We start from the raw sequence: 27,748 nt of genomic DNA, 5'->3' as shown, positions 1-27,748 counted from the left end.
TATATAGTAGATTGGCCTCTTACTGTACAAGCAAAAACAGCCTGCACACTACTACTTGCACCAGCGTGTTAACAGCAGCCCAAAGCGGTCTTTCTTGTTTTAGTGTGCACCAGATGAATTCAGTTGGTGCCTGCAGCCTCACCACTAGTGGCTACTGATAAAGGAAATTATCCCATGATGTCAAATTTCAATAATTAATCATACATGTCTAGCATAAACAGACTTAAGTTTGCATTTCATTATGCAACCTCATGTGTTGTAGGATGACAAATAATTGCGCCTCGAAACTTGAAACATGCTTAAACAATCTCATGGAGCCTGTGTTTGTAGAATGGCTTTATTTTGCAAAGCACAGAGTTAAATGATAAGCCCACATTACAGTTCTACTAATGATACAAAAATGCAGTAACTCATTCTATCATCTTAACATGCAGAAAGTGTCCATATACAAGCTAACATAGTCTACAAAAGGTTTCAAGCTAAAAAGAAAATACCCTGTAGTCATAGTTCATAGTGTCATGACAAATACATGTTTTCTTTACCATGCAAGAAGGCAAATATAAAGAAAAGCGTGAAACATCTACACCTATATATCCAAGGAAATCATTGATCCATCTCTGTTGTTGTGTTAGGTGTACATTGAGATGCGAATCCACTGAAAATACAGAGGGACACAGGTTATTTATACTTCATACACACAACTGAACAGAGAACATAAATATAAGCTCAGTTGTGTAGTCAAGATTAACTCAAGTAACAACACCCAGAATTTCTGCGAGAAACCCTCCTAGCATGTTTAAAAAAAGCAGCAGAGGATTTAGAGATTTGTAACTGTAGGAGGCCCCGTTGTTTGGTAGTGTTAGGCATGAGGAGGATGGGGGATGAGGAGAAATGGGAAAAGACTGGCACATAGTGGCACACGCACGCACACACACACACACACACACACACACAAGTTTCTGTGAAACATTACATCAACAGAAACCCTCATCAGTACCCAGTTAAGCTACTTCAGCTTAATTGCCAGTCTGGAAAGACAGAGAGTCTGGTAGAGCTCTGATAGTCAGGAGATGCATATTTATGTCCCTTTCAGAGACCATGCCTTAGCCTGTCTGTTTGTAACAGTTAAAGGTGTAGTGGTAATACTTGGCTTCCTGTCAAATTAATACTCAAAACAAATATGGGGCAGTATATAGTCAGAATATCTGCAAACTGCTGCTAAATGTAGCTAAGTTAGCCCAGTTAGCTCCTAGCAGTCGGGAGCTCAGAGCACCCATTGATTATGGTGTATCAGAGCAGGAGCTTTGGGCCAGGAAAGGGCTGGGGCTGGTTGGTTAGCACACAAACTTCAGTATGTATCTGTGCAACACAATACATTGTCATCATGCCTCCATTGTTATTTCTTCACAGACTGTTGATAAAATATTGCACCTACAATGTTGCTGTAGCTCTGAATATAGCATAGTTATCTGTGGGCAGATGATGTCACTGCTACTGAAGAGGCATAAATCCTGTCCATATTCAAGTGCCTATTTAACAGCCATGGTTTGTTAAAAGTTCCACCCATGAACTGTTGATTAGAAGAAAATAATGTATTACCTCAAGCTCACGAAGACTCATGGATTTTCCATCAGACAGTTGTTTGAAGATTTCTGTTGAGCAACACAAATTGCTAATAAATCATATCACCTTAAGGATCATACTGATAACATTTTTATGCAGACAAACCATTAAAAAAAAATAGACATTTACCTTACTTATAGAAAGATGCAGAATGAGAATAGGTTTATCTCCCCTCCTTAAAAATATTATTGAATTGATATTGATTGATAATTCTAAAAATGTTTGTTAGGTCCAAAATTATTGTTTTGTTTAGGTTTGTGTAAAAATTCTGGTGGTTGGTTTCAGCTTCTAACAAGGTTTCTCAGCCAATTGTAGAACACCATTGATATTGCATGTTTCATCAGTATCAAGAGTCTTGGTTGTTGCCAGTTTGTAGACAGAAAACATAAGAACGACTGAGTTCTACAATATGCGACCAGCATACTGCTCTAATGTTATCTAATGGTAGCTAGTGTAAGCAATGGTAATGATAACTAGCATCATGAACATTACCATTTGTTAGCATTTGCATTGTTAGCATTTGCTAGCATTATTAATATTAACATTTGATAGCTCACATTAGCAACAGTTCCAGCATGAACTAGTGTTAGTGACATAAGCTAGGGCACAAACTAGCAAACAGCAGCAGTGTTTTAACATATACGCAATCTAAGGAAGGAGATGTAATGCCACATTTAGTGGCTGAATGTAACACCTTTAACTCATAAGCCTTACACATTGTGTACTTGACTGCATCCTTCATTTTGGGGATTCCAACATGAGGATATGTCTTTTAATTTATTATGAGATAAGAGTGGTAATCAGTTACTCCTTATAGTGTTATTTCCATAATATGTCCCACCTGACTTCACTTACTTTGCATGCAGTCCAAGCGAAGGACAAGACTGATGAAGTTCTCCAGTGTCATGTGTCCAGAGGAGGCACTGTAGCGCAGAACCAACAAATTGAGAATCTCATCACTGACCCTTGTTCCTGTTCAACACATGGAGAACAGGAGTTTAGGTGGAGTTTTAGAATGTATTCTTCTAACATCTCAGTGTGATTTTACAGCAGATTTTCAGCATCAACACACAGGCACACAGCTGGTGACTTGACTTTTAGTAGTTTATCATTTTAAAGGGGCATTATGTATTTTTTAGAGTGATTCAAACACAGAATTTTAATATTTACAATATTAGTGAGATAATAATGCAAACTCAACCAAGATCTGAGCAAACAAGCTGTTCTCAGAGGAAAATAAGGTAGAAATGTGGAAGGATCTGGTAAATATAAACAAAGTAGAACAGAATTAAATTGTATTGTCCTTTAGGGAGTGTTTGTTTCATCCATTATCCATAGTCCATCCAAATCCATTGTTACATTTATAATCAAGCACAGCTGGTCTACCTGCAGCCACAAATGCATTCCTCAGCTCACTCAGCGACAGTGTTCCTGTTCGTGAAACATCTGTGAGGAAGAAAATTTCCTGGACAAAAAAAGCAACAATCGGGTTATTCCTCCAACTCTATATTTAGATGCATATGCATTAATAGTACAATAAAGAGGCAGCTAGACAGTAATATAGGTAACTATGACAGAAAATCAAAACTCTTTCAGTCAGAATGAAATGTTTAATCTTGGTTTCTTTTACCTTGTATTTGACAACCTTCTTCCACAAACGAACAAATTCCTCCCCGTTCAGTTTGCCGGTGACTGATGACTTTTTAACTCAACATTAAGGTACCATGTTAAATAAAGATAAAAGCTGTTAGCTTTGGCACAGCGTAGTATGATTTTAGATGTGTTAGTTATACCAAATAATAATTAATAAAACATGCATTACAACAGGATACATCCATCAGAGCAACCATGCTACGACAGGCATCAAGGCAAAAGCCTCCAGATTTCAGGTCTCCTACAAACAAACAAACAAACAAACAACCATAATTAAGCACAAGACATACTTTGGAATAAATTGCAATATAGCAGTAAACATGCAAGTTGTGATTATTACAGTGCACTCTACTGTATTTGGAACTCATGATGTTTGTTAATTTAACAGTTCAAACCTTTCAGGATTTGATCATTTAGCAGTCCCTGGAGCTGCTCAGCATCCACCTCATCATACTAGAAATGAAATGAAAACAAGATGTGATGGACCGTGGTAATTTTTTGTTTAAGATTCAATTGGTGTGTTTTCTCACAGCCAAAAGATAAGAAATGAAAAAATACTGTCCCCACACTCAGCCTATAAAGACAACTACTGCATTTGGCTTATAGGTTGCTTTGATTGCTACTTCAACCTAAAAGAAAAATCATCACAGGCTACATCAGAAGAACCTACCAACAAACTGATTGATGAACAGAACTGCATAGTTGGTGTCTGTCATTGACCTATTGTACATATCAAGGCTCAGGTGGCCAATTCTCACATATTGCATGTTAAAACAATGTGAAAATGGTGGATTTTAAACAAACATTTTCAAAAGGGTTGTCAATTTATATATATAAATAATGGAGATTAATCATGCTCTATCACACCCCTAGATCCCATACATGACTAAACATACAACCTCCCATTTTTACATGATGGAAGCAGATGACAAAATGCTGCTTGAAAACTGAATGGGAAACTTTTTGAGAACACTCAGATGGAAATGTTGATACCACTTATGTGGTATTTCGTGGATACCTCCTCTGCTGACAAAATGTATACACTACCATCGAGAAATACAATTGTGTCTCAAAATTGTATGGTGTTGATAGAAGCTCATATAAAGTATGGGATTGATTTAGATGAGTAAATTACAAAGCGTGTGATTAATGAAGGTTTCCAAACAGCTGAAATTTCTGATGGGCCAGGTTCTACCCATAGAATTGGGATAGGACACACTAAGAATAAGTGATTTTATAGGGGGTTCTGAAAGGAGCCTTCACAGAGTGTTCAAGGTAGAACCTTCTGAAAAGGTTCCAAGTGGAACATGACAAAGAACCCTATATGGTTCTAGTTAGAATCTTTATTTCTAAGAGTGTAATAAGCAATACATATTTTAATTGGACAACTATTACCTTGTCAGAGTATTGACGGAACAGCTTTTTCTTGTGTTCAACATCCTGTGCATTAGAAATCATTTTGATCTGAGAGATAACAGTAGAAGAGAAAGTATAAGAAAAATCAAGCTGTGTTACTCCAAATGAAACTTAATAGTCAAAACATATTTAATGCACATTAAAGTAAGAAGATGTAATATAATGTCAGAATAATATGAATACCAACAACTTTACAATATTATATATAATCTTGCAAACCTTTTCAACTGGCTCTTGAGAATGGTAACCAGAGTTTTCACTGTGGGGAAAGACAAAAGACAGTCCAGATCTGATTACTGTGTTTGACTTTTCTTTGTTAATGTAAAACACAAGTAATGTGGGACATATGCCATGCAGATACATTTTTAATGACTCATATTTGTCATTTCTTGTTGAGAAGCAGAGAATTGAGAGAGTGTGCATACTAGCCCTGGGTCTCTGATTTGGAGTGGATGAGCAGAATGAAAGAGGCTGTCTCCTGAGGGTTGTAGGTGGATGGCACAATCAGGTATTCACCAGGCTTCAGCAGGAAGAACTCCATCACCTCACGTGCGTCCATGAATTTAGTAGTTTGGGCGACAGGTGCATGGGTACTGAAGAAAGAGGCTGGGAACTTCCCTCTTTGTGCTTTGTACTGTAATGATTGATAAATAGATAGATTTATAGCTGTCTATATCAGAGTTGCACAATGTGGGTGATGAATGTTTATTGTGTATAAGCATTGGAAGTTTCTTACTTTTTCAGACACCTTGAGAGAAATCAGTGGAGGGTGAGTTCATATTGGGGGGAGAAGCAGTCAGTTCAGTTAATAAGCGTCACATTTTCAATCAGAATAATTTTTTATCATCACATGCTTAGAGTCACTTGAAATATTCTGATGAGGTTTAAAACTGTCTTGTGAGCTAACTGTTGTCTAACCTACAGACAGGTAGGACTTTGCTGGTCGTCCATTTAATGTGTTTACTGGAAAGAAACACTTGAGTACAGTACTCAAGTACAAGTAAAAAGACATATTTAGAAATGATTTTCAGAAACAGCGAAAAGGCAATACTGAAGGTGGCAGTTCATACACATTGTAGCAAATGTAGAAAAGCCACTATTAGCATTTCAGCATTCAACATTTTGCCAAACTCAGCACACATCATCATGTAACATCAATCAAACACTGGTGCTTGCCGCTTGGTGGGGCATTTAACCACAGATTCATTAAGGTAGATGGAACCTTTTTTTAAAACTATGCCGAGGAGCAATAACACTAACCTTAATCCATAATGATGTCATCCTTAAATTTAGTGTATTATGATGGTATTATGGTGTATTAGGTGCTGTGTTGCGAACGACTCTGAACTGAAAAGCCTCAGTTTTGAACTGAAGAAGCCTCTCGAAGCCCAAAATGGCTCAAAACTGTGGTCAACAGATCATTTTGTTTGATTGCTGTTTCATTTACTCTGACAACTTCAGCTGCCGTCCATGTCTACTGTATGCATGACATATCCATAATAGTAAACAGAATACTGGGTAATATTTACCTCAAATACAGAGTATCCAATGTGGAGATTTTGGACCTGGCGCCTGTTCCTCTTGTCAGGCTTTTGCAGGAGAGACAGCAGCATGTTTTTAGTACCATTTTTTGCAGAACATTCTCCATGAATCTTGACCCGAAACTGTGGATTAGTCCAGAAACTGTCTGTAGGACAACGAGAAATACAAGGTTTGTTTGCATTATAAACATTTGCAAATCATAGCTATTTGATTAAATTAACAATATTAAAATTAACAAACATATCTATTATTGATTTAAAAGGAAAAAAAATTCAGTTAATAATATTCAGTAATGTATGACTAAATCTACAGTTTCATAACGTGAAGCAACATGGCATTTGTGATTTGTTCACCTATTTAAGACTAAGGGATATGTTAAGTCAAGTACTTGCATGAGCTGGAAAGTTTCGTGAGCATTTTAAAAGAATTCTATTGCAACCTTTAGCTGTCCTGCTTTAACACTGTGGAGTAGAGGGGCCACAGATATGTTGATTTGTTGAAGGCCTAAGGAACAATCCACCCATTATCCACACATTATTCATCTACTTTTCGACTTAATACTTTTCATAGTGCCTGGATACAAGTTATTGTAATGTTACTGTCATGAAGCCAGCAATTAAAGATCTGTAAGCATATAGCATTATTCAAAGTTGCTGAGAAAGCTGACAACTGCCAACTGACAACATATCTCAATACAAGCAATTCTGGTTTACATCCACTGCAGTTTTGCTTTCGACCAAATCACTCCACCAAAACAGCTACATTCCCCTATAAAAGCAAGGAATGTCTGTCTGTCTGTGTGTGCGTGTATATGTTCCTCAAATATCTCTGCGGATCATGATCAGACTGACCTGAGAGTTTCAACTTGGCTGCTGCGTGGTTCAAGGATGTGCAACGTTGCATTTGTTTGGACTTCAATGATACCGTTAATAAATTCTCTCATAAATGCTTTACAAATTCGCGAGCATTGTCCACCAAAGCCAATCACTGCCAAATGTGAAATAGGCCCCAGCACTCTCTCAGATCATAGTCCTGTTGTCCACCTTGATACTAAGTTGAATACTGTTCTCTGGTGGTTGAAATCAAACATGGTAACAATGCTCCAGCTACCAAGGAAAAACTGAACATCCGTGCTCTGGGATTCACTAAAGGCCAAGATTAGAGGCAAGATAACAGCCATTTTCTCTTAAAAAAACAAAACAAGACAACAAAAAAAGACAAACTGAAGAAACTCCAAAAAGAACATTCAGGGACTCTCCAGGATAGGATTAAACCTAAAATCATAGAACTAAAGAAAGAAATACTGTAGATATATAGATAAATACACAAGAAGTACAAAAAAAACCAACTAATTTTTACAAAGCAACAATATAACAAGACAGGAGGGAGGCCATAGAAGCTTTTATCGTATAAGTTGTGAAAACAACAAGCTGACAGAACAGTACACAAAATAAGAAGCCTTACAACAAATTAAATAGAAACTAGTCTAGAAAAAAATTCTGAAATGTTTCAGAAACTATTACAATGCACCATATTCTCAACCACAAATGAGCGATGACTGATGCTTTTTTGTCTCACATTTACTGAAGGACACAAACGATCAAAAAGATAAATTAATATCTTAAATATGAATAGAAGAACTGCAATCACAGTTACACAACAAAAACTTCATTCATTCTGGAAAGAGAAATGAGACTAGGATGTTGCACATCACCTCCCCTTTTCACCTCTTTATAGAGAGGTCTGATATTATAGGGGTAACAATGCCACCTGGGGAACAAAAAATGGCCCTGTTTGGCGATGATTATTGATCATTTTATCACAAGCTACGCAGACACTCCCAAGATTTATGAAAATGCTAAAGGAATATGGTTTACTATCTGAATATTAAATAAACATAAGTAAGACCCAGGTATTGACACTTAACTATGACCCGCCAACTGAGATTATGAAACTGTATAAATGGAATGGGGATGCAGAATATATACAATATAAAACAAAAATTGTGCTTGTGATGTACTGATTTGTGTTAGTTTGCTGTTTACTATTGTTTTTCAGTGATGCCTATACCTACAGTATATGAGGTTGTAATTATGACCGGCCAAGGCACTGCAGATGGAAATTAGCTCCAAACTTACTCTGGTGCAATGCATCAACTGACAACATTAATGTCCCCACAAATAAAGATGAATTAACAATTTACTGACTGAAGTGAATTCCCAGAGTTGGCATTCAATGTAAGATAAAGTAGTGTGTTAAACAAAGGTTACCAGTCCTAACTTATCTTATCTTAAGCACTTCAGACTGTGGGGTCAGGGACAGTTTTAAAGAGTCTTGAGTTAATTTAGGGTGTGAGATAAGCTCAACAACAATCCTCTGAGAGTGTCGTGGTTCTGTGTCTTGTTGTGTCTCATGTTTTGATTCCTTGCCCTCTCGTGTCCTTTCGGTGTCTCCTGTGTTCTTCTCTCTGTGCTTTCCCCTCCCTTCTTGTTGCATGTTTGTCTCCCTCTATCTGTCAGCGTTCTGCTCATCAGCCAGACTCCCCTCACCTGCTGATCTCACCTCACCTGTTCCTCGTCTGGCACTTTTAAGTCAGAACCCATTATAACTAAACCCATGATATTTTTCCTAAACCTGAACCAAGTAGATTCAGTGCCTAAACCTAGCCATGTGACAATGAAGGTCCAATACACTTGTTGGACCTATTTTTAATTATGTATATATTGTTTATATTACATATCTCTCATCAAATTTAGCAATATTTTACCAGATTTTGTAGACAAAGTTTTCCATTTTGCATTCATGTTGTGATTATTCATGTCACAGACAAAAGGTAATAAAAAGAGTAAAGAAAACAAATGGGGGAAAAAAGTAACATACAGTACATGCAACATGTCAAGTTTGATTGAATTTAAGTGTACATCCTTCAAATACCTCTGTTATTCATGCATCCTCCAGCAGTGGTTCCTGCAACCCATCTGCCCTCATACATGGTCGTGTTCCACTGACAGGAGGAGCTTCCATCAAGGAAGTCGGGACACAGGCTGCAGATGTCCATATCTGAGTAGTTCCTGCAGAAGTCTTCCAGCGTCATCCTGTTGAAATCAGAGACTGATTTTATCACACTTATTTTTTCTGCTAGATCTGTGCTGAAAATATATAAACCGTAAACTTGACATCTATGTCTGTCCAGACTCAGACGTCAAGATGATTAAATAATCACTCTGTCAGCTTCATCACATGATGGAACGACAGTCACCTGAAGCTCAATATCAGTAAAACCAGTGGTGGACTACTACTGTATCTCTATTAGTGTCTGAGGTAATGGGTTGCTTCATACATATGCACACAACCCAGCAGCACAGCAATTTCAAGATTCAAGCCCAAGATTAGTGACACCAATTTAGTATCTGAGCAAATGTGAAACAGGATCACAGTCCTTTTACATTCTGGATATAAAATTTCGTCAATTCATCAGTTTATTTTATCAGACCCTTGGGGTTTGAACTTGGACTAGTTTTTATATTGCTGCATGAGTAGTATTTTAACTATACTGTATGTTGCCTAGGTAAAGCATGACTGTAACATCTTTCATTTTTAATACATTACACAACAAACATATACTGTTTGACAGTTACTCTATAGACGTGAGTGGGATGGAAGACATTCAGATGATTAGAAAAGTGTCTTGTATTTGAAAATCAGCTGACCAGAACTCTCCATCATCAGCCACTGAGAGGCACATGTCCCGATCTTCAGCACTCACAGTTTTCCACAGAGATGACCTAGAAAATGGTTTGACATTTAAGTAGGAGAGGAGACAAGTTATGACAAGAGGCTAACAGAGGGCCTCAACATATGCAAATATAACACAGGTGATGTGGTCTGCAAAGAAAGAGGCCCATGTTTTAAGCTGCCTTTAAGGCATTGCATTACAGTGGCTTTCTTCACTGGCAATACAAAACCAGTTTAGAAAGACCGGGGGGCAATTCTACAGGACAGCTTAAGCAGGCTGTCATTATCCCTGCTCCACATAACCTTTCACATAATCACCTATGGGAATGTACAGTAAATACCACTCAGGATCATATTTCAGAAAAGCAAAACCTTTGGCTGTTAGAAACCTGTTGGCTTTTACTAAAAGTAGATTTGAAAAGTGGTGGAAATGCATCCTTAAGAGATGTGTTCTGTGTATGACAATATCTGCATCTTTGATTATTTTGTCGATGGAAAACAATCTAGTATTTCTACAACAAAACATAGGAGCCATGTATTTGTGAAACAGTCGCTAGTTGTTGGGAGTTGTTCTTACTGATCACTCCACTCTCCTCTCCACTCTCCTTTTCCCCAAGGGTTCCACAAACGCACCAGCTTTACCAGTTTCCCTTGGCTTATCACCTGCAGCAGGCATCATGGATGACAGCGCCATTGTTAACATATGGGTTAAAATGCAATAACGTATCTATTAAATCATTAGTAAAATTGAGCTTCAGCCGCCTCAGGAGTTTAAAAAAAACAGACAGTTATCTGTATGATAACTATCAGAGATGTGATGTAAGATTCTTTTCTAAATCCAAATGCAGTGCTTAAAGTGTATCTCTTCACCTCCTTCACACCCGTAACAGTGTAGGCATGTCCCTGGACCAATCCATTCGGCAATACATTGTTGGCAGGAGTGTCCTACAAACCAAAGACATTCATCAATGCTGGAACCTGATTTTCCCATGATTTCAAAATTAAAGGTGCAATACAGAAAGATATATAAAAACATCTAGTTTAAAACATTCAAAAATTAGCTAGACCTTTCAACAGAATGTGAAGAAAGAAAAGTTTATGACATTATGCCAAAGAAGTCTATGCATTTTGATGCTGGGATTTCCACTGAAGTTTGCATGCTAACCAGTTAGCCACAGGCCTGAAAGCCTGATAGATACCAACACTGAGCTAACAAGCTAACAGTAGCTGCAGTCATAGAATGTTTAAAATCAAGAAAAGCATGAAAGGTTAACTTGCAGGTTGGCTTTGCCCACTACTCTGCTCAGCAGTGTTTTTCCTGTTGGCTCCACTGTTCAGTCACTAAATGAAAATTCTTTCACAGGAAAAATCAAAAAACCCTCCATGATATCAAGAACATAAATACAACGAGTAGTAACTGATCAGTTGGAGGTGTGACAGATGTTATGTGCTGTTAGGTTATGTGCCTCTTCAGTGATTGCCTTACTCAGTTTATTAGAAAAGCATCTTTAAACAAGTCAACTGACACATTAAGCATTTCAGCTGCTGAAATTTTAACTAGTCTTTGTTAAAAGTTAAATTTCACTTTATTATTTATCTTGTTCATATCTCTAAATCTTCTGATGCACACTTTACAAATAAAATGAAAATTGATTAATATATTTGTGCCTACCCCTTGCGATGTACCACAGCCCATCAATGACTTGGACTGGCCAGCTCTGCACATCAGCTCCCACAGGTTTGATGGAGGCTCTGACAGCTGGATACACATGTGGACACCACCAGTGAAGTCCATCAGAGCCTCTGCAGGAGTCCCAGCCTGCATGTCAGTGTAGGAACCACACACCCTGACACAAATGGATGTGACATTAATTTCACAGATTCTCAAGAAAATAAAAAAACTTCTTGCGATAAGAACACATATTTATGTCTGAGAAACAGTTTATTTTTCTTTGTATACTTGGCATAGGCTTTCTCCACCAAAGCAGGCCAGAACTCATTTGGGTCTTTGGAGTGAACGAAGATCAGTCTCCCATGGATTGTTGGTAGCTTGTCATCAATTACCACGTCCACCCACCTTCCAAATCTCCAGAACTGTTAAAGAATATATAAAATGACATTTTTTATTTGATAATAAATCAATTTATCGTCAAATGACTGTTGACTTAAAAGTAAAAAATGACATTTCATGTGTTCTAATTTTCACATTGTCATTAATAATAAGTAACACATATTTTTGTTGTTTTGCCTCTGCCTAACAAATGTGATACTTCCACATGAAACAGTGACCTTCAGTCAGGTATTTTTATGTGAGACACGTGATCGGATGCTTCGTGACTTTGCCAGGCTAATAAAACCCTCCACTACATGAACATGAAGAAGAAGCCTTGAATAGTTTGGCTTTACTGTATAAGTAAAATCACTGTCCTCTTTGTTTCTACATTTAAATCTGAAATTCAGCCAATGAACCTGGTGGTTGTTAAACTTCATTCTTGACTTCATTCTTGAACTTCAAACCAACAACTGACAGAACTATCTCACCCAGCCACTCTGGAGCTGTGAACATCATGGTCACATGGTCTCCTGCTAATAGAGACCATGTGATATGATAAAAAGCTTCTGGGACAGCTACCAGAAAGCCTCTGAGGTGAGATAATGTTATCAGCTCATATTGATTCATGTCATTTACTGAAGCAAATACAAAGTGTGTGTCTTGCGTGAAACAATATTAGAATTCTCTCATAAATCATGATGAAATCATTGTACTGCCTGCTATACTCTACTGGAAAGTCTCACTATAATCAGTGCTTAGCGATTTGAGAAATAATAACTGGTTGTGCTGTCAGTATCTACCCTGAAGTGGAACAGCCCGCAGTAGTCCTCATCAAATGTTTGGTCAAGAGGAACAACTTGCCCAAGGATGTCAGGCTGGAAAGTCAAGGCTCCAATAGATGCAAGAAACCAGCAATTACCTGAGTAGAAGATAGGTGGCCATTAAGTTGTCAGAAAACATTAAGGTGAAACCAGTAAAATGTTATAAATTAAATGTTAATAAATGTTTTTCCTACCAAGTATTCCTTGACCAAAGTCAAACCTGGACACCCCATCAAGTACAAAGGCTGGATTAGGAGCAATTTTCTGAAACATTAATGATAGATACAGGATAGGGTTGCATTTTTCAAGTTTATCATAATACAATAATTACATGCCCACATGCACATTTAAACATGTATTGGTCACTATATTTACTACTACTTTTCATACAGTTAAAGATCCTGCTATGCCTTTCATTCCTCACAAAAATTGGATATGTAAAAAGGTAATTTGAGGCATGGCATCGCTAGTTGCATCACAGCAAGCAACTGAGCTAACCAACCTTTGTAAGAATACTGGCCAAGTGTTAACTTCAAGGCCAGTATTGACAGTTACATTTTTATTTTATTTTTTTAAAAAAAGGACTTATTCAATATGACACAGTATCAACACAGTAAGGGACTGTACAAAATGTTTGATGCATGGCATCAATGGTATCCCTCAACCTGGGATGTAATTCAAAAAATGAAGTTTGATATTAGAACACTATCTAATTATTAAAGTTTAGTATAGTTGAACTCGGCCTGCATATTGGTTAGGACTCAATGCGGATATGAAGTGTAACAATTCTCTGAAGTCTGTCATAGACTTTATTTCCAAGCTTTTATAAATCATACAATCTGCATGTGCAGGTGGAGAGGATGTACCAAGTGAGCTGACTGGAGAAGGCAGTGTGTCTGCAGCCACTGCACTGTATCCAGTGTGCTCTGTGGGACGAACTGACTGAGGAAATATTGATTTATGATTTGAGTTTGACATATTTTTTTTTTACAACAGAAAGGTGTTTAAGTAATAGATATTACATTTAACTACAAGCACAAGTACAGACGTGCTTCCAACCTGCAGTTACACCTAGATAGCTTTTCTTGTAAACAGTCCAGATGTCTGCTGTGGTAGAGACATGTTGTAAACCCTCAAATGTTTGTTTTAGCTCAACCTGCATGTTAGCATATTCTCTGTCTGAATAGCTGGAAAACAACTTCCTGCACATGCCTGAGACTCTGTTTGTCACTGGTATTTTGCTTATTAGTTGCCTGAAGGCAACTGACTCAACAGTTGACAGAGGATGCATGTCATCGACACCGTGCCTAGCAGTCAATTTATTCAGCTCTGCCTGGCTTATCAGCTGCACTGCAGTCCATGTAAAAGCTAGATTTGTTGCATGGAGTGGCGCCTTTCAGTATGTAGGTTTCTAGCTTGGAGGTTGTTATTGTTTCCTGTAGAGACTAAGATTTTGATAACAGTAACACACAGATATATAGCAGAGGGGAGAATGCAGAGCACAAGTGGCCAATGGCCAGTGTGCATTCACTCGACACTGGGTAAGTTAGATTAGGTTCAGCCTTACTCACCCCAATAACTTTTGTACAGTCCCTAAACATAAACCATCAGAATGACATGTTGGGAATTGTCTGTTTTTTTTTTTTCTTTTTGACAACAAAAACAAAACAATGAAACATGAAAATCTGACTGTTACTTGTCACTCAGGTCGAGTCTGAACACTGAATCACTCAAAGATTCTTGCGTTAATCTTGCATTAACCTTAACATTTATTGTCACACAGGTTTAACCCTTCCAAATCACTCACCGCTGGCCTCAGCCACACCACTTTTTCCAGGTCAGAAGGGCTCAGAAGCCCGTAGCCAATGGAGCTCCTGTCAGGGGGGAACATCTTATCGATGTACCTTAGTCCTTGAATGACGAAGGACTGTTTCAGTGACTTGTAGTCTTGGTTGAGGAATTTCTCAGGGTTGGTGGCGCTCCCATATCCATTTTGCTTGTGACGAGCCTCCAAGATGTTCAGACAGACACCGGGAGGAGGCATTGTTGCAGTGTTTGGGCTATGTTCAGAAAATGTAGATGAATAACTATTTTAATAATTTTGCAGACAGAAGCAGACGAGTGGGAACTTAAAGGAAAAACCAACACACTGTCAAAGTAGGGTGTTGGTCCACCACAGGCTGACAGGACAGCTTCAGTGCATCTCAGCATAGGTTATGCAAGTGTAGTGTTCTCTGCTTGACGGGTGAACACTATTCTATTCATATGACACACATGACTAATCACATGTACGGTCAGAACAATAATAACCAGTCACATTGTTCTGGAAATGTGTTTTATATTTGCTAAATCCTTCACATCTACAGCAGCAGTTAACATCAAATTTATATTGAAAAACAAGTTTGGTCGCTGTTAGATTTAATTTAATGTTGACAAGAGCAGACAATGAAGAGCCAGCTTTATGCTTGTTGTTTATACCTCTAAAATGAGGAAACAGAGGAAAAATTCTGAGTCATCCTTTCAAAACTACAAATCAAATTTCTACAAATTATGAGAAATGTATGTTCTGCTTCACTTCAGCTTTCATAAGTAATAGTAAACTTGAGGGATTTTTACTGCTATTGTCATTTTGGTTCAATATTTCTCCTTTAACTTAATCAGTTCAGTGACCCTTTGTGCTATGCCCTTGTTTTTTTGCCAAAACAAACTAAAAAATTTAAAATAAACTGTCTTTGTTTTCGTGACAGAATAAATTGCAAAAACGAACCGACCTTAAATGACAATACAATTTCATAATGTTTCACTTTTTATATTAAGGGAACCCTGCCACCTTTCTAGCTTGAAACTGGTTAGCTAGTTCTGAGACCTTATTACTTAGTTTTACTCAGTCATGGAAAGATATTTAACATTGTACATACTAAAATTCTGAGTGTGAATTTCCTCTCTAAAAAACAACTAAGTGCCCCAACTGAATTTGAGAAAACTAGTTAAGGCAGTTTTGTAATGATTCAGAACATTTCAATTTTTCGAATCATATGTACTTGATATTAATTCAGTTGTACTTAAATCCCTTAGTTACATAATTTAACAGTTCACAGTTCAGTTAGACATCCTTGAAGTCTCCCAATTTCTTTCAAATGGGATTTCAAAGCTGAAAATACTAACTTTTATATTTTCTATATTTGATTCATGAACTTTTTCACTGTTCTTCTCTGATTGTTCTTCTTTTTCCCACACAAGACTGAATTTAATACTAATAATCATGGTGAACAATGTTTTCATTTGAATAGACAACCATGATGATTATCTTAAAATGTATTATAGGCACACATTTTGTTTAAGTGAATCCACCAAGTTAATGAGAAAAAATGTGTTGATTCTTTATGGCTTCTGGCAATGTGGAAGCATCTGCACTAGATTTTTTTAATTCTAATTTTAAATCTCAACTTCCTTATTAACTTTTTCCCCTTTTACAGTAATGTATGTATTGTAGACAACTTTGTCTAGAGCTCACATATCAGTCAAAAGTCAGTCAGTCAAAATGAATAAAATAACATGCTGCCTGGTTTCCTGCAGCAAAAACTGTCATACTAGGCTGTAAACCATTAACATCAATATACAGCAAGCTTCTATATTGTGAAATGAACTGTTTTAAAAAGGTAGCTGTCTTTTGAAGCCCTTACCTCAGCGGCGTGGGAGAGAATGAGTGGGTGGGTGTTTCTGCAGGTAAAGCTCCTTGTCTTAAATAATACCTGTAAACGCCTGAAGCTTCCCACGTGTGCAAGGTGTTGCTTAGTGAGATAGATAAGAAATCTTTAGAGAAACCCTACCTCTGATCACCTGCCGTGTGACCTTGTAGTTTTGCTGTTGGCCCCTATGTGACAGACATGGAGAAAGAGAAAGAGAAAGACAAAGAGAGAGATAGTGTGACACAGAGAGATAGTTTACTTGCAGTAAAAACAGAGCCTGTAAATGTTCATAGCCTATAATAAGCCTGTACTAGTTTGTTTATGCAGTACGTTTACCTTCAGAGAAGTAGACTAGAGGGTTTGTCAATTATCAGTCAGCATTACACCACTGTCTTTTATTTCCCAAAATGTTTTTTAATGACTGCCAAACCATCTGCTGGTTGACACAGTAAAATATCCAGAAATCATCCAACAGCTAAGTCATTGTGCTGAACATCTTGGATGCAATATTTCATGATGTAGTGACTCTGGAATACAGATGGCATTATGCTGGCTTCCAGCACCACAGTAAGTAGTTATTTCATGCATCCTCATGAATACCTGTCCCCAGGGTTTCTCCAGCAGAACATTTGATTGTAATGAGATGATGATTATTATGTACCTCATCTGTCAATAGTTTTAAAGTTATGGCTGATAGGTGTGTAACTTACAGTGTTGGGGAAGCCACATTACAAGCATAGCTTGTAAAACTACATGCTGTTCATCCTGGCAGTAGTTTGAACAAACTACATTTCTACCCCTGGAGAAACGTAGTTTTTAAAACTACTGCTAAAAAAAAGTAGCTTTAGCAGCTACTTATACTTATTCTACTTATTTGACTCAGCGTTAAATTAATCAATATATAGTGTATATGAAACAAAATATAATAGCCTACAAAAAAATCACATGCCAGCAGAAATGTGCCTCCAAATTTAAGTTAAAGAACAAAAGCTGATATTTTGGGTCAACATCACATTAACTTCAAAGGCACTAACACTCTACTAGAACCAGATCTCTCCAGGTCTCTCAAAGTTTTTATCAGACAGCCAGTTCCGTTTGACATTAAAAACATCTTTACCAACACTAAAAAGCCGCTCACATGCTGCACTGGCTGGGACACCAGTGCTGAACTTCACAAACACTGTGGACCTTTTGGGTAGAGATTTGAAAGAATTTTGTGGGGAATCATCTGGTGGCTTCACAAAGGCTTCCACCTCATCCACTTTGTCATCAAAGAAAAATAAAATAAAAATGAATATTATATAGGTCTATTTTTTAAATAAAAAAATATTTCACGCTATTGGCCGAAATTGTAGTTTATAAAGTGAGCAGTTAAACTACAAAAAATGATCTCAAATGTAGTTGAAATACTTGACGCAGCACAAAACATGAATGTAGTTTTACTACCAGCAAGTTACAGCAAATTGTAGTTAAGCTATGTAGTTCTACTACATGTGTGTCTACTGGTGACTTGTTTGTATATTTGGCAGTAAGATTTACTTTCACTATGTTACGTAATCCCTGAAACCCCTTCCAAAGCTGCCGGCATGAAGATGCAAGCACTTCTCAAGAAATCAAAAGGCCGTGCCAATCTACATTTCGCTGGAAGAAATGAGCTGATTAAAACCTGCAAGCTTATTCTTGTATGACAAGCCACTTCTGTGTACAAGGCATGTTGAACAAAATGAAGAAAATGCAGCGCCCTCTGGCTGGGCTACCTGTCGCACTGAGCGTAAACTCAACTAGTAAGCTTTGTGTGGGATTGAGTGGCATCTAGTGGTGTGGTTGCAGATTGCAGCCATTTCAGGTTTGACATTTAGATTTGTAAACATCCTTGGCAGCTAACATTGCTTTATTATTTATCATAATTAGCTAGATTTGCTTTCTTTCTTTCTATCTATCTTCCCTCCTGGCCTTGCACTGTTTTAATCACATCCTCAGCCTTGTTCTGGCATATTGAAATTGAACATTTGATAGTTTTCAAACAGTGAATCCTCTTTCATCAGATCATTATTTGATCACTTTTGAATTCCTATTACCTAAAAGGTAAACATTTCTATTAGATCTCTGTGTGACAGTGCTGTAGCTAAATATAAGATAATTATTTTTTTTCTTCGTTTTTTCCTCCTGTGCTTATCCTAATCCCTTTTTCTAAAACAGAAAACAATAAAGCAGAAGAGATTAGCTCCAGGGTACAACCCCCAAACTTGTATCAGAAAACAGACAGTGCCAAAATGTAAGTCTTAGAATGTTTTAAAACTTATAACGAAGCTCTCCTTAATACAAGGGCAGCTTATTATGGAAGAGTATTAGGGCCAGGGATAAGGGGGAAAAAATTAGAGGAGGAAGTTATTTTTTTCATTATGATGATAAAGTCGAAACAATGAGAATAAAGTCAACTCTTCTGGTCCCTCAACTTCAGACTGACAGCTTTGTGAGCTGCCTGAGCATCTGGTCTCTGTCATTACTACATCCTTTCAATTTCAGCTTGTGCAAGTGCGGCCTCCTCTTTCATGTTTGTGTAGTTTTTGCTTCTGAACAAAGTTTTCTGCACAATCTCTCCAAAGTGCTAATAGTGACAACTACACTGTGTATATTAGCTAAAAAAGAAATCATTTATTTGTTACTAATACAGATTCTGAAGTACAGTTTCACCAGTTCATCTACCCAAGGCATTTTGTTGAGGCAGTCATATGCACTGTTTGATGTAAGTCTCAATAGGTCGACTTTTATCTTGAGATGTCAACATTTTGACTTTATTCACGAAATTGTATTCTGTCTTTATTCTCGACATTTCAACTTTATTCTCAAAGTGCATAATGAAAATAAAAAACTTCCTCCTGACATTTCTCTTTCTCACCACTGACCCTAATACTTTTCCATCAGTTGTTATTTAGCATAGAGAGAGAAAAATGAGAACAACCCCAGGTTTCTTTTCAACACTGTAGCCTGACTGACAGCGTGTCAGAGGCATACCTCTACTGATCCTTGTATTCTTATAACACTCAGCAGTAATGACTTCATGGGCTTCTTTAATGATAGGATTTTAACACAGAAACCCCACAAACAGAAACAGCTTTTAAACTACCTCCTACATAACAACAGCTAATATGAGAAGTTCCAATCAGGTTTCAGCGTACATCATAGCACTAAAACAGCATTGGTTAAAGTTGCAAATGATCTTTTAATTGCATCTGACGAGGGTCTTGTCTCCATGCTAGTGTTATTAGATCTTGGTGCAACTTTTGACGCTCTTGACTGTCATATCTTATTACAAAGATTGGAGCATTTGATTGGTATTAAAGGGCTACTGTGGCTGCTAAATATGGTGTAAAGTTGCTGTTTATTTTAGCATGCACAACTTTACAACTGGCACCCCAGAAGCCACGGCTGCCACAAACTGCCCCTTTGCTGGCAGTCCCTGAAACCATAACAAGCTCAAGTGGCTGCTCATGTTTACATTCCATTTGGCATGAAGATGCCAGCACTTCTCAAGAAATAAAATGGCTGTGCCAGACTGTATGTCCCCGGAGGAAATCACCTGGAAAAAAACTGCAAGCTTATTCTTGTACGACAGCCCACATTTGCGTTCAAGGCATGTTAAACAATGGGATAAATGATAATAAGTGATGGGAATCATCCACTTTCCTCAGAGGTTGGTTTGACTCGCAGTGAAATGTTGGGAAGCTTGAGAAGTAGTAAAACATAATACATCATAAATAACAACAATCATGATTCAAAGGGGGGCTATAATTCTGTTGGCTTGCATTAAACATTACAGAGTCATATTAATCTTACTATTAAGTGGACAGGATTGGATTGAGTTTGTGTAGAACTCTTAGTTGCATTCATAATGGCAACTTTCTGTTGGCTATGTCCTGAAATGAGAATATGACTCCAGCCTCTGTCTCTGTCTTCATGCTTTCTGTGGGCTGCAGCTCAGTGTTTTCCTCTCTCTCCCCTTGCTGTATCTCCACCTCATCATTATCATCCCCAACTCAATTCATGTTTATTTAGTGTGTTTATGCATTAAAAAAAACAGTCAATGAAGATCTTCTGCCTCTGATTAAAATTTACATAGTGTACCTTTTAAAATATTGTTCATAGCCTCCTCTCTAAATAATGCATTTTTGCCATACATAATAAAACACCATGGCAGATAAAAGTAAAATGTAATATAAAAAAAACATTGAAAGATATGTTATGTTATGTTATGTTATGTTATGTTATGTTTTGTCTTCAAACTAATAAGCCAACAGCAAGATATAGTTGGCTGCAAGGCCAACAAAATATGTTACATTATAAGCCAGTTGTCCTGCTGCCATCTGGCAGTACAGACGTATCTGCTGCTGTACCAGAAGACTACAGAGCAGTAGTTAGACACCTTAATTCATCCTCAGCACTCCACTCTAAAAAATCAACTTTCAGCATTCTCTTGTTAATGCTCTTGTTCCCTTGATTATGTTAACCAGAGGCTTCAGTTATTTCTTTGAAGTGGCCTCTATTTAACTGCCTGCCTGAGCTCAGTGGGTGGAGGTGGTGTCTTAGTCCATTTCCTGTGATTGTGGTTGGAGCACTTCCTGTGTTTAAACAAATACAGGAAATGTTTTCTGGATTCCTTGTCCTTGGCTCTTGGCGCTGTCCTGAACGGTACAGTCAGGTCACTTACACATACAGGTGATACACAAGTGTACCCAAATGCACTTTGCTACAACAACATCCAGTGTTTATCAATACATCTCCTGCTCATGGTATGACTGTTTTTTCAGCCTGCATGGCACCTGAAGGGCAAACATCACATAAGACTAAAAGTTAAAAGCAACGCCATAAGTAATTTAAGGTAAATATGAGGCATATTCAAACAAAGTGTTTTGGTTTTTTTTGTTTTTTTTTTTTACTTTGTGTTGTCATATGCAGTATACACACCCTCTTGCATAATTCCCACAAGGCAGATTGTGTTATACTCCTCGTAAAATAAAATTACACCTTGTCTCCTTCTGGATGTGACACCAGCAGAAGTAAATCATGGAAGGTTTATCGTTACTAATGATCACAGGCATAAGGTATAAGAATAGAAAGAACCTAACCCTAACCCTATTACAAACTAATTATGTAGTGAGCCAAATAAGGTAATGAACAATTTATGACAAATGATGATTCAGTTTGATGATATTACACCCTTGGGCATTTACAAAATTTGGTTTTAATATAATGATAATGCCTATAATCACTAACATTAAATCAATGTTTTTTATGACTAAAATCAGCTAATGTACTATCAAGAGAGAAATATGTCCAAAATCCAATCTGATGCTAAATCGGTGTGTGAGCACGAAGACTGTATACACAAGGGCTGATAGGGATAATTAGACACAGGTAAAAAAAAAAAACATCAGGGAGGGGTACTGGGCAGACAACCAAACTGGAGGGAAAACACAGAGGCGGGGGAAGTGGAATCAAATTGAGACAAGACACCTGAGGATAGAACTACAAAATAAACAGGAAGTAACATTACCACAAACTCAAACTATGACGATATTGCTTTAACTTGAAATATGGCCCATTTCCCCTCCTGATTTTCTCTGTCAGTTGTCCTTTTAGTTTCGGATCGTGGTGAAATAATAAAAAATAAGGTTGTATTCCCCTTGTTTAGCCCATGAAGTAGTGTATGGATGACATATTTTTGTAGGCTAACGTGGAAGTAAGCATCGCCCTGGTTCCCTCTACGAAAACCCTCAGGTATTGTTGAATTGGATTTTGGATTATTGTTGAAAATAAGATCTGTGGCAAACTCATCATGATGACAATGTCACTGAGCACATCTGTAGTCTCATTTTGCCACTTGTTATCAAATGCTGTTTTAAAGATATTTAAGTTCTTTTTGATTCAATTGTGGGGCATTTTATGATATGTATTTTATATATCAAACCTTAATTCGGGCATTTCAACCAAAAACTCATTTATAAAATCCCACTGACTTTGAGACGGGAGAACTGGATGTGCAAAAATGCCAACTGGTTTCGAGGTTTCACGACTCATACTACAGTTCTCTAGACTTTTATGAAACAGTCTTGGTACTCCACTGCTCAGTCTCCCCAGAGTGCCAAGAGTGATACTCTTGGTGTCTTGGTGTGTGCTCCTATAATTGTTGTATTTCTTGTTTGCACATATTCTGCTTGGAGTTGACTCTACTGTGTCTTGGAACTTATGAGAAAATCCCACAATGTGGCTTCGCTTCAAAGTGTCTTTCAGTGGTTTCTCCCTTATAGACATTCAGTTGAAAGCATCTGTAAATGTGTTCTAACATGTGATGGATCCATTTAACAAGACTTTTTAACAGTACTATTGATGCTTTGAAAATCGATCCGCCCACCAATAATAACAGTTGTAAATAATAAAGTTTGGTTGACTGTTGTTCTGCGGGAGCAGGATGATAAAGGTCACACATTAATTCCGTGCAGCGGCTATTGTGCATCCATCCACAGGGTCCATTTGTAATGTCAATGTGCCTCTGAGTCTCTGACCCCTCTATGTTCTTGTATTGTAAGGCAGCACAATTAAGGGAGTCAGCTTAACTGCCTGTAACCCACTGGGGCCGGAGACATCTGGAGAAGCAGTCAAAACACTGTGGAGCCTGCAATTGTTCTCTCTACCAAACCGGAACAGGTCAGTAGTGGGGGGAATAAAGAACCCATAACTGCTGCTAAACATGGTTTCCGTCTTTAGTTTTTGACCCAAACAGGATACAGGAGCATGAATGTTAGTTTCAGACCCACAGCACTTGTTTTTTGGATACGAATGGACAACCACATATTGGACACATTTTCCCCCAAAACTCCCAGGGACCTGGTGGATATCAACTAATTTCTTGGTCTATGGCAATTATGTTGTTGATTTTTCCACTGCTACTCATTAGCAGCCTTGAAGGTCTTTCTGGAGCTGAAAATGGGACGTTCTGCACCTCCAATGCATGCTTCACCCTACATATGGTCAGACTTAGGTTTAAGGACGCCCAGCAGAGCTGTGAACACAATGGAGGTTATCTGATGACTGTCAGAAACAGAGAAGAAGAGGATGTGCTGCGCTCGATTCTCTCACAGATCCAAAGACAACCTCAGGACAGGGCACTTACATTTTGGATTGGATTAAAGCTGCACAGAGGTAACTGTATGTCAGCTGGCAAAACTCTCAAGGGGTTTAAGTGGGTATCTGGAAAAGAAGATTCACACTACTCCAACTGGGATAAAGAACCTGTTGCCACATGCACAGAGGATAGATGTGTGAGTGTTTTTTACACTTCATCAGGAGAGAGCCAACTGAAATGGACAGCTGGACCTTGCAAGAGCCCTACTTTTTATGTATGTAAGTTCTACTTTCAGGGAATGTGCAGACCTCTGACTCTGTTAGGACCTGGACAGATAAACTACACAGCACCCTTCTCCAGAGAACCCCAAAAAACTAAAATGCAATCATTTCCAGCTGGAACGTTTGCTGAAGTTTTATGTAGTGACAAACAGTATTACTTCTCATATTGTATTGGGATGGATGCCGTCTTTCGTTGGAATGTCCCCGGTCCCTTCTGCAAAACAGGAAAGCAAAACTGCATGATCAACAATGGCGGGTGTGAACACTTGTGCCATCAGGAAGCAGATGAGGTTCAATGCTTTTGTAGAGAAGGTTACAACCTGAGTGAAGATGGACTCACCTGCAGGATAAAAGACTTGTGTGGTGTTGATACCTGTGAGCATCAGTGCATAATGAGGGAGTCTGGATATTCCTGTAAATGTCCAGATGGCTTCAAACTGGACGTAAACCAGCGCAACTGCTCTGATATTGATGAGTGCCAGTCACAAGCCTGTGAGCCTCATTTATGTGTGAATACTCCGGGAAGTTACACATGTGTGTGTAAAGATGGTTATGAAATGGTGGACGGTGGGTGCAGTGATATGGATGAATGTGCAGAATTCAGATGTGAGCACAACTGCTTGAACAGTATTGGATCCTTCGCTTGCAACTGTGACCAGGGCTTTACTCTGTCCGAGGATGGCCACTCGTGTGTGAAAGACAAAAAAATGTTAGCTGCCTCATCCGATGACTCAGCGGAGGAGGAAACACAAGAAAATGTCACAGAGTCTTTCACCAGAACGGTGGAGCTCCAACACCAGTCCCCTCAGGCTGATGCACCGCTTCCTGACGTGGTGAATTTGACGCACAGTGATCATCAGAGCAACATGTCCCTTGTGGAAAGTTCTGCCAGCACAGGTAATGCCAGGATGTTAATCTGCGTTCTCGGCTCAGTGGTCCCTCTGCTGCTTTTGGTCACGGTGACTCTGGCTATTGCAATTTTTCGATGCAGCCGCTCCAAGAAGGAAGCCAAGAAAAACACCACAACAGATGGCTACTGTTGGGTTTCCTCAGGTTTGGATCCACGTTTAGAGAAACTGTATGAGTCCATTTCTACTGATGGCCTATGACCCAACAGTGATGGAGAAGACTGCCCACCTAGACTGTTATGTTAATTTATGTAATTTATGTTTTTGCCACCTCTCTTTATTACATATCAAATCAGAAAACATGGTAAAAGACATTGCACATAAAGTTGAGGCACAGTGTGTAAGTAATTGAAAAAGGAAGATGACACTTGGACTGCATCCCTCTGCCAAGAGTTCCCTTTCTGTCCTCACTGGAAGATATTAACAGATACTAACAAATATATAAAAAATGTTTAAAAACGTGGATACCTTTGAAAGGCAGAGACCTGTTCATTCCACCTGATGATGCTCAGTGGTGCATCGAAGCCCAAAAAGCTCAACTTCTTGTAGCTCATTTCATGGGGGTTGTGACACTCTAATCCAAGGTTTTACAGCCACTTCATTCAGTAGGTATGCTCATGGAACAATGTCTTTTTGGGCCCCAGTGCATCATGTGAAGTTGTAATAAAATGATTTTGCCACGACGAAAGCAGGTTTTAAAGCCTGGTGTGTTGGGTTTGGAGAACTGACATGTATGTAACAGTATGATTCCAGAAAGGTTTGATTTGCATTTAACAGGAAGAAACTTTTTGCCAAGATGTTAATACTAAAAGTGAACAATGTAAAAAACAGTCTGCTCATTCACTACATTGCCTTGTTATCAGTGGCCACATTTTTGCAATTTTAACAACAGACATATTTGATGAATGTATGTGCCACTGCCTGTTTGCTAAACCTCTGACCAGCTCCTGACCCAAGAGCACTGAATCATTCAGATGATATCAAAAGATTATATACCGTACTGTAGTATGTTCACCTTCCCATGTCACCACATGGCAGTGACGGAAGAAGTTTATTTCAGTTTACTTAAAGCTACTGTTACTGCTTTTTTGGGGGGGGGCCTCTTGGGGGCAGCAGAAACAAGTTGAGAACACAAATGTACTTATAAAGGTGTGTAAGTAAGCAACTGTTTGCAGTCACGATATTACAGTGTAACAGTTAAGAAAAAGGAAAATAATTAATTTTGTGTCATGTCTCTGGCCACCTGGCATACAAAATGCATAAAAGTGTTTGTCTTTTAGCTTTGTTTTTAGTCTCTGCCACCTCCTGAGAGATATGCTGACTTGGATTTAGCAGCTTAATGCTAGAGTTTGTTCACCAGCTAGTCGCTAATTGCTGTTTGAAGCTGAGCAGGCAGTGTGTGGTAGGTTTTTAGAGCCTTTTCACAGAAGACAGCCGCTTGCAATGGCAGAAATTATGATTGTGTGAGCTTTTGTGATTGTAGCTGCTTTAAATACATTAGTGGATTAAAAAGTCAAGTATTAGGATCTGAAATGTAGTGAAGTAGTGTTTGTGCACAAAGTTAAAGGAGACATTGTGGTCATTTTCAGGTTCATAATTTTATTTCAGAGGACTACTAGAATACATTCACATGCTATAGTGCTCAAAAAACAAATTTTTGTTTTCTCATATTGTCCAGCGCAGCTGCACTGTATTCTGCCTCTGTCTAAACACTCTGTTTTAGCTCCTGTCTATTTAAGACAGGAAGACCCCTGAATCCCCAATTTGCCATGATTAGTCAGCTCACACACAGCCTTAGCCACCACAGCTAACATCAACACAGGAGCAAAATCAATTACTTTGTTCCAAACTAGTTTATTATCCAAATGTGCGATAGATGTGATTTCAAGATGTTGTTAAATTACTACTGATGATACATTCCAGGGGCAGCATATTGTGTGGGAGAGAGGAACTTCTGTTGGTGTAGACATTTTTAACATGTTTTACTTGCTGATGCTGAGTTTTCATATCTGATGCTGGTGTAAATATGATGCCATGATAAACTAATGTATAGTATCGAGTCAATACATTTTGTGTGTGATAAAGTAATGCTATAAGGCAAAATAAATGGTTTGTTTGAAAAAACTGTATCTCATTTCCTTCCTGTCTTTAGCTTGGTCATTGTCCAGAAGGGCGTTGTTTCCTGAGTAGGCACAGAAGCCAGTGGCTCTGAAATCTTTGCCAAGCCAATATTAAGAGAAGTTCTACACGACAGTATGACCATGTTTGTGTCAGTGAAGGTAGTGACCATTCTAATGTTAGTTATTTTTGTTTTGTCTTCCAAGACTGGATTTTGCATGAAACAGACAGGCACCTGTGTGCCTTTTTGTACTGAGAGCAAGTGCATAACTGTAAATTATGATAGAGTGGATTTTGGAACAGCCGAAGACAGATGCCACGACAGGAATGGCGAACTGGTGACATTTCAGCGCGAGACAGATAAGAACATACTTGACATGTTGAGTCAAGAATTGTACGGAGACTTCTGGATTGGACTGCGTTTACCAGCTAGTGCCTGCAGCAACCTTTCGACTCCACTGAGAGGTTATGAGTGGACTTCTGATGGTGCTGACAGGGGCTTTGTCTCAGCTTCCAACACTTGGAAAAACAGTGTTGAAGTCTGCTCTCCACGCTGTGTCTCACTTTCAAATGATCAGAAGTGGACAGAGAGACTGTGCTTGGAGGAGACCGATGGTTTCCTGTGCAGAACAAAGCACAAAGATGCATGCCAGGCTCAGGAATTATCAGATCCAGTTGTTTTCCCAAGCGTGGATGGCTGTTCAAGTGGCCTTTGTGAGCATACATGCACAGTTGTCGAAGGAGGCTATACATGTTCTTGTTTTAAAGGATATATCTCAGACAGCA

At 38.4% G+C, this 27,748-nt stretch overlaps 3 protein-coding genes across 3 annotated transcripts in view; 1 reads left to right on the top strand and 2 right to left on the bottom strand.

Annotated features, from left to right (window-relative positions):
• Positions 1–16,635, bottom strand: part of LOC119004960 (calpain-1 catalytic subunit-like) — a 42,233-nt gene extending 25,598 nt beyond the window's left edge. Inside the window, exon 1 of the mRNA XM_037072307.1 lies at positions 16,527–16,635. The gene's annotated coding sequence lies outside the window, so the exon portion shown is untranslated. The remainder of the gene's footprint in view (positions 1–16,526) is intronic.
• On the bottom strand, positions 330–16,726 carry LOC119004959 (calpain-1 catalytic subunit-like). The gene is made up of 22 exons (XM_037072306.1): positions 16,674–16,726; positions 14,651–14,903; positions 13,038–13,107; positions 12,823–12,941; positions 11,930–12,063; positions 11,642–11,816; positions 10,840–10,914; positions 10,547–10,632; positions 9,945–10,019; positions 9,169–9,329; positions 6,222–6,379; positions 5,429–5,440; positions 5,118–5,326; positions 4,912–4,951; positions 4,672–4,740; positions 3,672–3,729; positions 3,456–3,517; positions 3,254–3,322; positions 3,010–3,088; positions 2,479–2,595; positions 1,600–1,652; positions 330–655 (listed from the first exon to the last, which is right to left on the bottom strand). The coding sequence occupies exons 2-22, from the start codon at positions 14,885–14,887 to the stop codon at positions 629–631; spliced, it is 2,085 nt and encodes a 694-aa protein (XP_036928201.1). The 5' UTR covers positions 14,888–14,903; positions 16,674–16,726; the 3' UTR covers positions 330–628.
• Positions 16,727–23,298: 6,572 nt separating this feature from the next.
• LOC119005122 (complement component C1q receptor) lies at positions 23,299–27,487 on the top strand. The gene has a single exon (XM_037072626.1). The coding sequence runs from the start codon at positions 23,447–23,449 to the stop codon at positions 25,043–25,045; it is 1,599 nt and encodes a 532-aa protein (XP_036928521.1). The 5' UTR covers positions 23,299–23,446; the 3' UTR covers positions 25,046–27,487.
• Positions 27,488–27,748: the final 261 nt, after the last annotated feature.

This window comes from Acanthopagrus latus, chromosome 16, assembly GCF_904848185.1.
Source record: "Acanthopagrus latus isolate v.2019 chromosome 16, fAcaLat1.1, whole genome shotgun sequence".
Lineage (NCBI taxonomy): Eukaryota > Metazoa > Chordata > Actinopteri > Spariformes > Sparidae > Acanthopagrus > Acanthopagrus latus.
This window is presented reverse-complemented; position numbering and strand designations above follow the sequence as displayed.